This window comes from Chelonia mydas, chromosome 9, assembly GCF_015237465.2.
Source record: "Chelonia mydas isolate rCheMyd1 chromosome 9, rCheMyd1.pri.v2, whole genome shotgun sequence".
In the NCBI taxonomy this organism is placed as follows: Eukaryota; Metazoa; Chordata; order Testudines; family Cheloniidae; genus Chelonia; species Chelonia mydas.
Genome location: NC_057855.1, coordinates 82511216 through 82525679, shown reverse-complemented (window position 1 = coordinate 82525679; position 14464 = coordinate 82511216). Strand labels below are relative to the sequence as shown.

Sequence of the window (14464 nt, the reverse complement as noted above, 5' to 3'; positions counted from 1 at the left end):
AACAGGGTTGGCCATATTGTAAATGCCTTAGGACAAATATAAAGGGCTAAAGTTGCAGATTCACTCAAAGAGTACCAGAAGAGGACAGCTAGCAGAGACCTCTAGACAAGACCCTCTGCTCTGAGTAGGTGTCAAGGAAGACAGTGAATGCTGCTCAAGGGAAACTATAGTCCTTCTTATTTTCCTATCTGTACTTAACTTCCTTATCTCTGCTAAAACTACACTTCTAATATGTATTATCTTACTCTTCTAGGTACCCTGGATTTTCTTCATACACAACAAGTCTCAGAAACTGCTCCACTAACAGCCTTTTATTGTGTTGGTTTGTTCCCGTAGGCTCTTACAACTGTCACTGCACCAAACTTTTTAATCCACTGACAGAGAAGGGAGGAATTCACCTGGTTTTGAGGAGCCTGAGAAAACAATGCTCACCAGAATGTATCTATTAAAATCTCATCCTTTCATACATGTACATGCAAATATAATATTACTATTATTTTAGTATACAGTTCCACCCCCAAGTTTCTGATTGGATGGTGGAGGAGAATGACATCTGAACAAACCATGTGTTTGGTTCGCATTTTCCTTTAGAAACATTGTAATAGTGAAAAGAAAAGGAGTACTTGTGGCACCTTAGAGACTAACAAATTTATTTGAGCATAAGCTTTCGTGAGCTACAGCTCACTTCATCGGATGCATCGATGAAGTGAGCTGTAGCTCACAAAAGCTTATGCTAAAATAAATTTGTTAGTCTCTACGGTGCCACAAGTACTCCTTTTCTTTTTGCGAATACAGACTAACACAGCTGCTATTCTGAAATTGTAATAGTGAGGTAGTGTATCTCCTCCCCAGAGAATAGGTGGTTTGCTCTGAAGAGAGACAACGGGAGACAGGTGTCAGATGGGACCTCAGGAGGAATAAAACAGGGAAGGAAATTAAAAGAAACGAAGTAATCAAGAAGTAGATAGTAGCAAGTTCCAGGTGGGAGCAGGAGGAATAGAATTAAAGGGTGTCTATACTTCGAGCTAGAGGTGTGATTTCCAGCTTGAAGAGACATATTCGTGTTAGCTCTGATCGAGCTAATGCACTAAAGAGTGTAGTTATGGCAGCATGAAGGCTAACCACCCAGAGTACATGCCTGTCAGAGAAACCAGGTATGTACTGGTGGTGGCTAGCCCATCCCGCTGCTCATGCTGCTATGGCTACATTCTGTTCTTAGCACACTAGTTCACTGAGAGCTAGCACAAGTACATCTCCTTAAGCTAGGAATCACACCCCCAGCGCAACATGCGGATGGATATACTCACATGTGAGCAGCCACACAGTGAAGTCATACATACCTGAGCTAATGTGTCCTCACTGGTGCTGCACTCACCAGTGGGTCATCAGGAGTTTGGGGGACATATCCCATGGTTCTTGGTACTGCAGTAAGCTGAGCGGCTCTTTCCAGTAAATTGTGAGAGAACTTGTCTGTCCTTCTAGGCAATGGGAAGGAGGAGGGGGGCTGGGGGGAGAGTATTGTGGGAAGGCATTGGAGGTCTATTAGCACTTGGTGATGTAGCCTACTTCTGCATCATAAACTGGGAGGGTTAGCAGCCTGAGTAAAAGTGGCACCTGAGCTCTAACACCCAGCTAAACTGGGTTTAAAGCATCACTAAACTCAGGTCAGAGGGTTCTGCATGGATGGAGCAGTGGCAGGGAGGGCTTGAGGGCGAGATTATGGGCAACAGCTGATTAAGAGCCTGAGTTAACTGTGCAGGGACAAAAAAAGTTGCAAAAATGAACTGTGTTTTAATCATGGCAAAGGAGTAGGTTTTACAGTTATTGTGCCAGATGTCACAGCGGTAGGTGCTGCAGTAACACCTACAAATAAACCATGATTATCTGAAGGCTAATTATCCAAATTTGACTTGTCTGGACTTTGTTTCTGTCTCCCATTTCTGCACAGTGAAATGAATCAGAAACACTAATTTTGTGAAATTTTTGGATGTTTGCTAAAATCTTTGAAAAATTAAAATTAAGCCATGTATAAAATGAAAACCATGAATAAGAGAGTAGGTGGGCTCTTAAAGCACACAGGAAGAGATAAGTCTTTGCCAGGTCTCCATTAACCACAGTTTTGTTCGGGAATGAGTGGGTATTCCCCATTTCTGGTCTTTCCAGGGTGGTTTGTTTCATTGACATTGAGGGCACTGGAGCATGGCATAGAGGAAAATCTCTGCTCTTTATCTAAGCTATGTAGAGTATGTCTAGAGGCCACAGTTGGTCAGGAATTCTTGTGATAAAAATAAGTAACAAAAATGAAAATAGCAGACTAGGTGTAAACTTAGATCGTTGAGTGCTAGCTCCTTGTCCATTCTCCAGGCCCCAGCCTAGCTCCTGTCTCTTGGGGAAAGCATCTCCCCACTGCTGGGTAAAAACAACACCAAATAGCAACTTTGTGCGTAGCAGTGAAGGAACACCTGGCTCTGAGAGCAGGCTGAGGATTGCTTTGGTTACCTTTATTTCAGGGTTCACAGGGGATGGACAGGGGGGCCATGTCGGTGCGTCTGTGTGCGGGTAACATTTGTGTGATGGACCCCCCGACCATATGTCACTGGGGTGACGCTGCCCCCTGGGCCGCTCGCCCAGCGTGGGGCTCGCCGCTCGGGGCAGGCCCGGCTTCGCTGAACCGAGCGCGCCCCCTGGCGGCCGCCCGCAGCCCGGCTGTCCGGGAGAGACGCCGCTTGGCCGCCCCCGGCCCGGGCAGACGAAGCGGCCGGCCATGAAATCGGCCTTTGTCACCGTGGGGACGACCAGCTTCGAGGAGCTGATCGCCGCGGTGACCGCCCCGGAGACGCTCCAGGTGAGGCCGCGGCGCCCTTCCCACAGGCGGCGGGGCCTAGTGCAACCCTGGGCCTGCCGCGGCTCCCGGCTTCCCGCCTGCCACCCCCGGGCCCGGGCCCGGGCCCCCAGCCGCCCCGGCTGCTCCCTGCCCGCGGGGTGGGAGCGTCTGCTGGGCCGCGGGGCTGGCTCCCGCGCGGGGCGGTCGGTTCCCCTCAGCCGGCGCCGCGCCCGTCAGGAGCCGGCTCGTGCGCGCGAGGGGAGAAGCGGGGCTGGCCCCGCGGGGCGGCCCAACCCAGCCCTCTCGTCGCCGCGGTAACATCCACTCCTCTCCCACCCGACCCGCTGTAGGTCTTGCGGAGCCTCGGCTACGGCAGACTCGTCCTGCAGGTTGGTAGAGGGGCGGCGGCCCCGGCCCCGTTCCGCACGGCGGCGTTTACACTGGACGTGTTCCGGTTCAAGGAGTCGCTGGCTGAGGACCTTGAGAAAGCGGATCTGGTGATCAGCCACGCGGGTAAGGCGGCGGCGTCTGGCGCAGGCAGCTGCCCCGGGACCAGGGAGGTGAGCTCCGCGGGCGGCTGCCGAGAGCCTGCCTGTGAGCCGGGGCAGGGCAGCCCCGGTGATCTGAAGCGCTGGCGTTGCTGTCTTTGCTCTAGGGCGGGGGCCAGGCAAACTGGCTTAGCCTGAGGGGCCACGGGCAAGTTTTAGAGCTTGTAGCGTTGTCCCTGTGCTGAAGTGGGGATTTTCTGTCCTCGTTTCATGACTCCGGTGCGTGCCTTGGTTTCCCCTGTATGCTGCCTTGTTACCCAATGGGTGGAAAAGGACTGTTTGCTCTCAGGGCAGGCTAAGGGGCATCCGTATGAATGTCACCTCGCTGTCTGAGCGTCAGTGGGGTATTGGAAAAGGACTGGCAGAGGCTGACCCCATGTTAATGGAGGATTTGAGACGATAGTGGCAAATCCAATCACCAGGATAGTGACAACTAGCAGCCAGTGACCCAGAGGGAGAGAGATTTCCGCACCTCTCAGCAACATACCAGCTCAAGGACAAAGGATGGCAAAGCTGTGAGGTGGGGGATAAGAACTGGCGGCTGAAAGGAGACCTCTCTCACCTGGGAACTGACTGGGGGTTTGTCTACACTGGCAATTTACAGCGCTGCATCTTTCTCGCTCAGGGGTGTGAAAAAACACCCCCCTGAGCACAGCAAGTTTCAGCGCTGTAAAGCGCCAATGTAGACAGTGCACCAACACTGGGAGCCGGGCCCCTCGTGCAGGTGGGTTTTTTTAGAGCACTGGGAGAGCTCTCTCCCAGTCTGTGCCGCGACCACACAAGTCACGTTAAAGCGCGGCCACGGCAGCACTTTAGCATTGCCAGGTAGGCTAGCTCTAAGGAGGTCAGAGAAAGAGATCTTGAACCGTGTGGGTCACTACAGCTTGTCTGGACTCTGAGTTAACCAGAATTGTCTATCGTTTAACATTCAGTTGCCTATGCTGCCCTAAAAACTTCCTATGCTGTGTTCCAGTTGACTAATAAACCCTAATGTTTTGACAATGCAGTTTGAGTGTGTCTGCAAATGCTTGGTGAGGTGCATTAATTCCCAAAGAGTGGACAAGTCCCTAGCAGGAGTTTAGCTATTTGGACTCACTGAACAGAGCTCACAGTGTGAAACGGGAGAGCTGGAGCCCAGAGGTCGAGTCGAAGGAGGCAGTGAGGCCACAAGGCCTATGCTGTGCAGGAAGAGTGAGACCCAATGGGGGACTGGCACACTGATGGTGTTCTTCCTAGAGAGTTTTCCAAAGCTGGAGGCACAGCACCAATCCTATGGCTCCGTGACAGTCCCCAGTTTAAATTTTGTAAAATTTTAGTCAAAACTCCCATTCAAACCAAATGTCAGTGGAATCATTCAGTATAATAGGAGTTGGCCTGAGTAAATACTTCAGGGTTAATTGGTTTTTACTGCAAGAGTGTAAGGTGAAACTTGGATGCACATGTGCAAATACTGTTCATATTACTGGTTTCTTCTGTAGGTGCAGGCACTTGTTTGGAGACACTGGAAAAAGGAAAACCACTCTTGGTGGTTGTAAATGAAAAGCTGATGAACAATCATCAGCTAGAATTAGCCAGGCAACTATACAGAGATGGACACCTCTTCTACTGCACTTGTAGGTATGGAACATATTTTCATATCATTTGTGCCTCTTTCTAGGGGTACAGCCAACTGTTCTCACTTTGTTCCCTTAGAAGAAATTGACAGCAGCCATCCTGACTGAACAAGTATTATCATTATGAGTGTTAAGGTAGTGCATAGGAGCCCTAGTCATGGCCCAGGACCCCATTGTGCTATGCATAGTTTTCACAGTTTTATTTTACAGTATTACTTACAACACACAGATTTATGGGAGGGGAGAATCTCTTCTCTGCAACTGTACATCAAAGTACAAAAAGTAACTCTTCCGCAAACAGCAGAACTGCTGTTCTGCTGATCCCTCCAGAGCTAGTCTACCACTGGTACATATTTTTGCCAGGGTAGATTACTACTAGAGTTATGCTTAAAAAGAAAAGGAGTACTTGTGGCACCTTAGAGACTAACCAGTTTATTTGAGCATGAGCTTTCGTGAGCTACAGCCCTTGAGGAATTCCACCATGATTTCAACAATTTCCATCCCACCATCAACCTCAGCCTGGTCCAGTCCACACAAGAGATCCACTTCCTGGACACTACAGTGCTAATAAACGATGGTCACATCAACACCACCCTATACCGGAAACCTACTGACCGCTATTCCTACGATGAAGTGAGCTGTAGCTCACGAAAGCTCATGCTCAAATAAACTGGTTAGTCTCTAAGGTGCCACAAGTACTCCTTTTCTTTTTACGAATACAGACTAACACGGCTGTTACTCTGAAACCTAGAGTTATGCTTGGTGCTACTTTCACCAAACCCTTGAAAATCTGGTTCCAAGGTTATCATTTTTTAGGGCACTACTGATTCCAATTAAATGACGAACACTCTAAACAGAGCAAAAGTGAGAGCATTTGAGTTGCAGTTATTCAGACTGTTCAGGGGGAAAAAAAAAAACATACAAATCCAAACCTCTGAAGTTAGTAGAAAGCAGCACTGGCCAATAGATCTAAGTAACATACTTTGTAAGGTAAATTAATAAAAGGCCCTGTCTCTTCAGAAGCTTCTGTTTGAAATGATTTAGGTCTTCATGTTTAATACAACCTTAAAACAACATCAGAAATTTGGGTTGATCAACCACTATCCTACCCAGAGGCAGAGTTGTGGAATAACCATTTAGATCTGACACAAGCTCTCTTGTCTTGCACACTGATTGCTTCTGCTGTCAACTTAATTCTAACACCTGGTCAAGACTCTGTGTGGATGTCTGTAGTCAGGAGATCTTAGGAAGGGAAAAACAGGATACAGATTGGATACTGTGAAATGCATTCACAAGTGTCTTAAATATAAGTAATCTTATTACTTATATGTGCACGGTACTATTAATGAATAAAATAAGATGAAGTTCCCTCTCAAGAATCTTAAACTTAATATAAACACAGATAACACAATTAATATTATTGTCCTTCATAAGTGAAAAATCATTCAGGAAAAATTAAGAAGGGACAGTGGGAAAGCTTTAGGGTACATGTTATGTGTTTTATGATTCATGTTTGGGAACTTTGGGTTATCATGGTAATTTCTTATGTTTTGGTAAATTTAAAACTGCTACCATGAGACACAAAAATAACCAAGTGAAAATGTTTAGTGGAAGAAGAATTTTGAGAAGGGATCTGAAGGGCAGATAAAAAAGGGAATGTAGGGTTGTTTTTGACCTAGGACAGCACCTAACCCACTCTGAATCTGGCTCCACATTGAAAGGAAAAACCATTAGTCGTGTTACTCCTGGGGGAATTCTGTAACAAAAAATCCAAAATTCTGGATATTTTATTTGTCAAAATAATGCAATATAATCACACCAGTTTCATTTATTTTGGTAATTTATTTATACCACACAGAAAAAAAATCAAAATAATTGTTCAGCATTTTCTAAACACATGAAATTTATGTTATGAATACTTGGTAACCAAGACCCTGCATTCCAGTTATAATCCTGGATTTTCATTTACATTACATTACTTTTATTTTGGTGTTTGGTGTACTGTAAAGTAGACTGCTGCTTTAAATCGCTCAGACTTTCACACATGAAAGTCATACAGTTTTGTTAGTCATTGTCCTGCATTTATTTTAAATGGATAAGTAAAATAGATCCTGAGCTGTAATCTGACCCATTGTGCCTCTCTGGCACAGAAGAAAAAGCGAGAAAGCCCATACAGACCTTCCTAGCTGAGAATTCCCTTACTGTCATTTACAATAAGGCTCCTTTATACCACTATGGCAAGGTAAAGGAGCCTTAATTGAGGAAAATGGGAACAATTAACTAACAATGGGAACATTAGCAGCCTGCCTGTTTAGTTAAAAGAAAAGGAGGACTTGTGGCACCTTAGAACACTTCAATCTCTCTGGTCACTCGATTCCAGACCTAAAAGTCTTCAACAAAAAAACTTCAAAAACAGACTCCAATGAGAGACTGCTGAATTGGAATTAATTTGCAAACTGGATACAATTAACTTAGGCTTGAATAGAGACTGGGAGTGGATGGGTCATTACACGAAGTAAAAGTATTTCCCCATGTTTATCCCCCCTCCCCTTCCTCAGACATTCTTGTCAACTGCTGGAAATGGCCCACCTTGATTATCACTACAAAAGGCTCCCTCCCCCCACTCTCCTGCTGGTAATAGCTCACCTTAAGTGACCACTCTGGTTACAGTGTGTATGGTAACACCCATTGTTTCATGTTCTCTATGTATATAAATCTCCCCACTGTATTTTCCACTGAATGCATCCGATGAAGTGAGCTGTAGCTCACGAAAGCTTATGCTCAAATAAATTTGTTAGTCTCTAAGGTGCCACAAGTACTCCTTTTCTTTTTGCGAATACAGACTAACAAGGCTGCTACTCTGAAACCTGTTTAGTTGTTACATTTCTGCTCTGCCTCAGGCACAGAGCCAGCTTCACACAGCCCTATGCCAGTCAAAGCCCAGGATGCAGCAATAGCGAGGAGAGGGACAGAGTGAGTCTCTCTCACTTATTTGCATGCAGGCAGGCGCCCAGCCCCACCACCTTACTGTCTCTCCACAGACATGTCCAGCCTTCCCCCCCTCCCGGAGATCTGCTCTCTGCTGACCACTGCTCCCAGCAGATGTTCCCCGGGCTGCCAAGGAAGGGGCATGTGTTCCCCACAGATTTCTTTGCTTCCCTCATTTTTCTGCGTGGGAGCCAAGAAATCTGCGGAAGGTATGAATTCTGTGCCCACCCCCCGCCCCCCATGCAGGGCACAAAATTCCCCCAGGAGTAGTCATGTGCTGAAATAGTATCAGTTTCATGACACTAATTCTCTTTCTACCTGTGGTGTCTCTTTTCCCTCTAATGTGTGTTCTTGTTGCTAATCTAATGCCAAAGGGAATCATGTGCATGCATGCTTCAAGGCTAGATTAGAAAAATAGTGAAAGACAAAATACCCCCATGTGCAGTATTTAATCGTTCATGTTGCCTTTGTTTTTGCTTTGTTTTTGTAGCACCCTTTTGGAGTCATTGAAGTCAATCGATTTGTCAACACTGAAACCCTTTCCTCCTGGACAGCCAGAAAAGTTTGCTGCATTCTTGGATAGAGTTATTGGATTTGAATAACTAATCCAGAAAAATGAAAATGTTAGTATGTGGTCAAATTCTTCTAATGTCACTTCCTTAATAGGAAAATCCACTTATTGGGACCAACACTTTTTGTATCAACTGAACATAAATATGCCTGTTCAATTTCAGCTGACATTAAATATTTTCCCATTTAATGCCAATTTAAAATCTACTGGCTTCATGCTTCAGTTAACACATTGTCAGTAGAGGTATAGGGTTATTTTTTGTTTGACAACTATATCTAAAGGACTTATCTAGAAAGAGTCAAGGAGAGCCAGAAACTAAAGACCCACAACTTGACTCTTGCAGACAAGTCCAGCTGATAAAGCAGATGGCAAATCCAGCTAACAGACAAAAAGATGTTTCCTTGCAGTTTTCAGTCTCAACTGTGAGTACGATCTTAAAGAAAAAGAGAGAGATCCTAAACGAGTAGCACAGTGGTTCAAACTACAATCAAAAATGGCAACAGGTGGGGAAAAAGAAGGGGGTAGAGGAGGCACTTCTGTGCTGGTTTGTTCATACACATCATCAGAACATATCAATTACAGGTGAGTTACTGATCAGGAAAGCACAAAACATTGCAACAGAAATGGGACTTGAAAATTTTGAACCAGTCAACAGGTGGCTTTGCTGGCGGAAAGCATGAACTACCATTGCATTTAAATGGAGCCATGTTGAGAGAGATACTGGTATCTCAACTCAAGCACTGGACAACAGATGTCTTACCCTCAATCTTGGCCAAATTCTGGCCTTTAAAAAGTCATCATTAGCAGCCAAATAGTAAAGGAAAGAGTCACTGTTCTTGTGTGTCCAAGCCAAATTGGCAAAGATAAAATGAAAATTCTTCTGATTGAAAACCGGAAAATGCCATGTTGTTTTCCTTGTGTCCCCTCCCCGTCTATGATCTATAAAGCAAACAGGAATGCATGAATGATTGCCATCAGATTCACTGAATGGCTTATGAACATTGACAAAGAGATGGGGAAAAAGAAGAGGAAAATTGCAGTGATTCTCAATTGTTCAGCCCACCCTACTCCAGAATTTACAAATGTGAAACTGAATTTTCTGCTGCCCAGTACAATTTCTCTACACCAGACTACGGTTGAAGGGGTCATTCAAAATTTAAAGCTCCATTATAGAAAGATCATGGTGCATAAATTCTTCATGCAAACTGATGGTGGCACAGCAAATGTGAGAAAGTTCACTAAAGATCTTGGTGTTTTGGATGCTGTTTATGTTGCGCAGTACCAGGCTGGAGGTAACAACTTTGTCAGTTGTAACCGAAAAGCTGGTTTTGCAGCTGCCATCAAGGAAATCACAGACTTATCTTGGAGGACTTTTCAGCTGAACTTGGAGAGACTTATGTCTTTGGCTGATTTCCATTAATACTCTAATACAGATGCTGACCTTGAATGGTTAAGTCAGATGACATAATTAAGATCTATGTAGATCAGTTTTGGAGCCTACTGAAGTGAACAAAACTGGGGGGGAAGATGCAGTCCTAAAACCAACCAAAGAAGCTATTTTTAGAACAAGCTTTTGGTTGTAATGAAGTGAATAAAACTATTACTAAATCCATTCTACAGTTTGGTAAAGCCCCAATCTCTGTCAGGTACTAACAGCATCGTCTGATCCCATCTATAAGGCCACATAGTGTTTTAACCATATTGGAAATTAATGTGAAACCAGGTCCTCCACCACAGCAGCTTCTTTCGTAATATAGCCTGGTCCACACTTGGAACAGACCTGTACTAGTTACACTTATGTTGATACATAGCTGTTATCAAAGTTCTGACTGCTTCTCCCAGATCACTGCAGTGTGGTTGAGTTTTGTTTTATGCAAACAGTCAAACGTAGTTGTACACTGCTAAAAAGTTAGTCTTCAACAAAATTTGCTAGCACAATTTTCAGGAGGAAAAAAATCCCTGTCCACACTGACTGACACCCTTCTAGTTACACCCATATCAACAACCATATTTTAGTGTGGTTCTGATCCCTGTAACTAGGATACAAGCTAACCTAAAGTCTAAATTAAAGTGCTCTTCCTCTAAATATTCTTTAAATGTTTGTATTTGAAAGCTGACAGTGATGCGGTTCCAAATATCACAGTACATGTGACCACAAATGATGGAAACAAATTAATTTTATTTCATGAATGCTTATTGAGCTAGGCAGCATACATACTTAATAAAAAGACAGCCCCTGCCTCCTAACAGTTTATAATTTGGTTTGATATTTTTTCCCAAATTTAGCTGTGTGATTTTGGACATGCAACAAATATGTGAAAGGGACAGAGCGGAACAGAAGCTTTGTTTGGCATATTAAGAGCTGAAAAGAGGAAAATTGGCTCAACTTTATAATTTCCTAAAAAAAGTATGAACACACTCTCTGCAACAGATTTCAGATTTCTTTATTTCAATTATGTGTCTTCTGCTAATATCTTTATTTCAACAGAGAGGGTTTTTTTACATGTCATAGCATCAGAAAAGCAAGGCAAGGAGTCTGTGATGTAAATTTTTGTGAATAAATACAGTAAAGTAAGGTTTGTATTAGGGCTGTCAAGCAATTAAAAAAAATTAATCACGCTGTTAAACAATAATAGAATACCATTTGTTTTAAATATTTTTGGATGTTTACTAAATTTTCATATATATTAATTTCAGTTACAACACAGAATACAAAGTGTATAGTGCTCACTTTATATTTTTTATTATAAATATTTGCACTGTAAAAAACAAAAATTGTATTTTTCAATTCACCTCATACAAGTACTGTAGTGCAATCTCTTTATCATGAAAGTTGAACTTACAAATGTAGAATTATGTACAAAAAAAACCTGCACTCAAACGTAAAACTTTAGAGCCTACAAGTCCACTCAGTCCTACTTCTTGGTCAGCCAATCACTCAGACAAACAAGATTGGTTACGATTTGCAGAAGATAATGCTGCCTGCTTCTTGTTTATAGTGTCACCTGAAAGTGAGAACAGGCGTTCACATGGCACTGTAGTAGCTGGAGTTGCAAGATATTTACATGCCAGATGCACTAAAGAATCATATGTCCCTTCATGCTTCAACCACCATTCCAGAGGACATGCTTCCATGCTGATGATGGGTTCTGCTTGATAACGATCCAAAGCAGTGCGGACTTACGCATGTCCATTTTCATCATCTGAGTCATGCCACCAGCAGAAGATTGATTTTCTTTTTTGGTGATTTGGGTTCTATATTTTCCGCATCAGAGTGTTGCTCTTTTAAGACTTCTAAAAGCATGCTCCACACCTCGTCCCTCTCAGATTTTGGACAGCACTCCAGATTCTAAATGTTGGGTCGACTGCTGTAGCTATTTTTAGAAATCTCACATCGGTACCTTCTTTGCATTTTGTCAGATCTGCTCTGAAAGTGTTCTTATAACGAACATGTGCTAGGTCATCATCCCTGACTGCTATAACATGAAATATATGCAGAATGCAGGTAAAACAGAGCAGGAGACATTCAATTCTCCCCCGAAAGAGTACAGTCACAAATTTAATTGATGCATTATTTTTTTAGCTAGCATCATTGGCATGGAAACATGTCCTCTGCAAGGGTGGCTGAAGCATGAAGGGGCATACAAACGTTTAGCATATCTGACATGTAAATACGTTGCAACACCAGCTACAAAAGTACCATTCGAACACCTATTCTCACTTTCAGGTGACATTGTAAATAAGAAGCAGGCAGCAGTATTTCCTATCAAGGTAAACAAACTTGTTTGTCTTAGCGATTGGTGGAATAAGTAGGAAGACTGAGTGGACTTGTAGGTTCTAAAGTTTTACGCTGTTTTGTTTTTGAGTGCAGTTATGTAACCAAAAAAAATCTGCATTTGCAAGTTACACTTTCACGATAAATAGATTGCACTGCAGTACTTGTATGAGGTGAACTGAAAAATACTATTTCTTTTGCTTATCATTTTTACAGTGCATATATTTGTAATCAAAAATAATAATATAAAGTGAGCACTGTGCATTTTGTATTCTGTGTTGTAATTGAAATCAATATCGAAAATGTAGAAAAGCATCCAAAATATTTAATAAATTTCAATTGGTATTGTATTGTTATAAGTGTGATTAATCACGATTAACTCAAAAGGATTAATCGCAATTAAAAAAATTAATCACGAGTTAACTGATTAATTGACAGCCTTAGTTTGTATGTATTATGTTTACGGTGTGGGTATTAATAAACATTCACACAATAAACAGAACGTATTATTGGTTAAATATACTTTTGTTTGGCAGAATTTTGAAAAATACAGACTATTCAATCAGAGGTTCTTACAACATTGTAGACCTGTCCAGGCAAGGTGAATAGGTTGTGTTTTAAACCATGTTCGCAAACACATTTTTAAAAATACAATATTATACAGGAGTTTTCACCTAGTGTAGACAGGGCAAGGTCTGCTTATATGTGTTAGGTGGTCATGGTCAATCCTAAACTCCTGTTTTTCTACTCCAGACATAGGCTAAATATTTTTTGGACTCCAGGTTTGATTTATTTATATAGCTGCAAGTCCGTGTCGGAGTTCATGCAGGTTGAAATGTAAAAGTGCCAATAATTCCACCAACTGAGAACAGAAAGAACACCTATATCAAATAAAGAAAACATTGTTTTGAGAGGCTCAGTATATATGTATACATATGCACACATAGCACCAATGAAATGCAGCATCCTCGAAGGTGGGAGTGTGATAACCAACTAGTATACCACACAGTGCACAACAGCTGAGGATGGAAATTTTAGTCCAAGCACCCCAGGAAAAATCACTATTATTTCAAGTAGTGTGATTGGTTCTTTAATGTCTATGGAGAGAGAACAGCACTTTGTTTTTTTTTAAAAAAAAGGTTTAATTTAAAATAAGCTCTATTTTAAAATAATTTTAACCAGGGCTAAACAGTTGTGTTAAACTCTTGGTCACATATCCAGACACCAACATTGTTAGATGTGATCAAACCCAGCACTAAAAGAATCTATCACTTGTACTAAGGCAGGCTGCCTTTAGTCTAGGGACTTGGCTTCACTGCAGAGTTAACCTGCGTTATAACTTGAGTGTTGCCCCCAGATCAAATCCCATCCATACACAAAAACTATGAACTCAAGCATGGTAGTTCTTTAACTTGATTTGGCTGGCCTGTCAAGGGTTATAATCTAGAGTTCAAGTGAACACAACTCAGCGGACAATCCAATCACTACAATCTGAATGTTATTTCACAGTTTGACTGCTCTCATCTGAGTTAGACTAATTTGATTTGTTAACTGCAGTGAAAACCTGGATCAGAAGTTAACAGACTGTACAGTCACTGTGGCCAGCTGGTAGGGGTAGACACATGAAGTAGGCTATCTTATTATTAGAGCTAGGTGGAAAATGGTTTTCCTATCCCATGAAAGTTTTAATGATTTTGAAATTTATCCTACCACAAATTGTGACAAATTATAAATCTCATATTTTTATGAACTGAACCTGAATTGGGTTTTTTTGGATTAGGTAAAATGAAATGTTTCCTTTTGATAATTCCAAAACTTTGTATTTTTATTTCAACCTTTTTTAACCTTTCTTTTTGGAGATTATAAATTAACAGAAATTTTCAAAACAAAAAGTTGTTTCAAACCAAAAATGAAACTTTTTGTTTTGAAAATCTTGAAACATTTTGACAATTTCAAAACATTTTTTAAAACGAAAAATTCAAATTGGGAAATTTGTCAATACCAACCCTTTCCCACAGAGTTTCGTGAAAAATATTCAGTTGGAAAACTCCAGACTAGCTCTAGTTATTACTTAATTGTTCATATGTCATGAAAAAGAAAAATACTGTTTGTATATCATTCTAATATCTCAGATATTATCCTCTT

The 14464-nt window shown here is 42.2% G+C and overlaps 1 protein-coding gene across 2 annotated transcripts; it reads left to right on the top strand.

Annotated features, from left to right (window-relative positions):
* Positions 1 to 2670: 2670 nt before the first annotated feature.
* On the top strand, positions 2671 to 13232 carry LOC119567048 (UDP-N-acetylglucosamine transferase subunit ALG13 homolog). 2 transcript variants are annotated; one of them, XM_037908690.2, is made up of 4 exons: positions 2671 to 2845; positions 3175 to 3337; positions 4851 to 4989; positions 8464 to 9044. In XM_037908690.2, exons 1-4 carry the CDS (start codon positions 2765 to 2767, stop codon positions 8573 to 8575), a joined length of 495 nt encoding a protein of 164 aa, XP_037764618.1. In that variant the 5' UTR covers positions 2671 to 2764; the 3' UTR covers positions 8576 to 9044. The 2 variants fall into 2 exon arrangements, with proteins under 2 accessions (XP_037764618.1, XP_037764619.1); XM_037908691.2 differs by lacking the exons at positions 2671 to 2845; positions 3175 to 3337 and adding an exon at positions 3360 to 3384 and having other exon boundaries at positions 8464 to 13232.
* The last annotated feature ends 1232 nt before the right edge of the window (positions 13233 to 14464 follow it).

Bases quoted from the DNA above. Each gene is read 5' to 3' on its own strand.
- LOC119567048 (XM_037908690.2), top strand. From the start codon at position 2,765: ATGAAATCGGCCTTTGTCACCGTGGGGACGACCAGCTTCGAGGAGCTG. The intron at 2,846-3,174 runs GTGAGGCCGCGG...GACCCGCTGTAG, and splicing joins CCGCCCCGGAGACGCTCCAG to GTCTTGCGGAGCCTCGGCTA. The intron at 3,338-4,850 runs GTAAGGCGGCGG...TTTCTTCTGTAG, and splicing joins TCTGGTGATCAGCCACGCGG to GTGCAGGCACTTGTTTGGAG.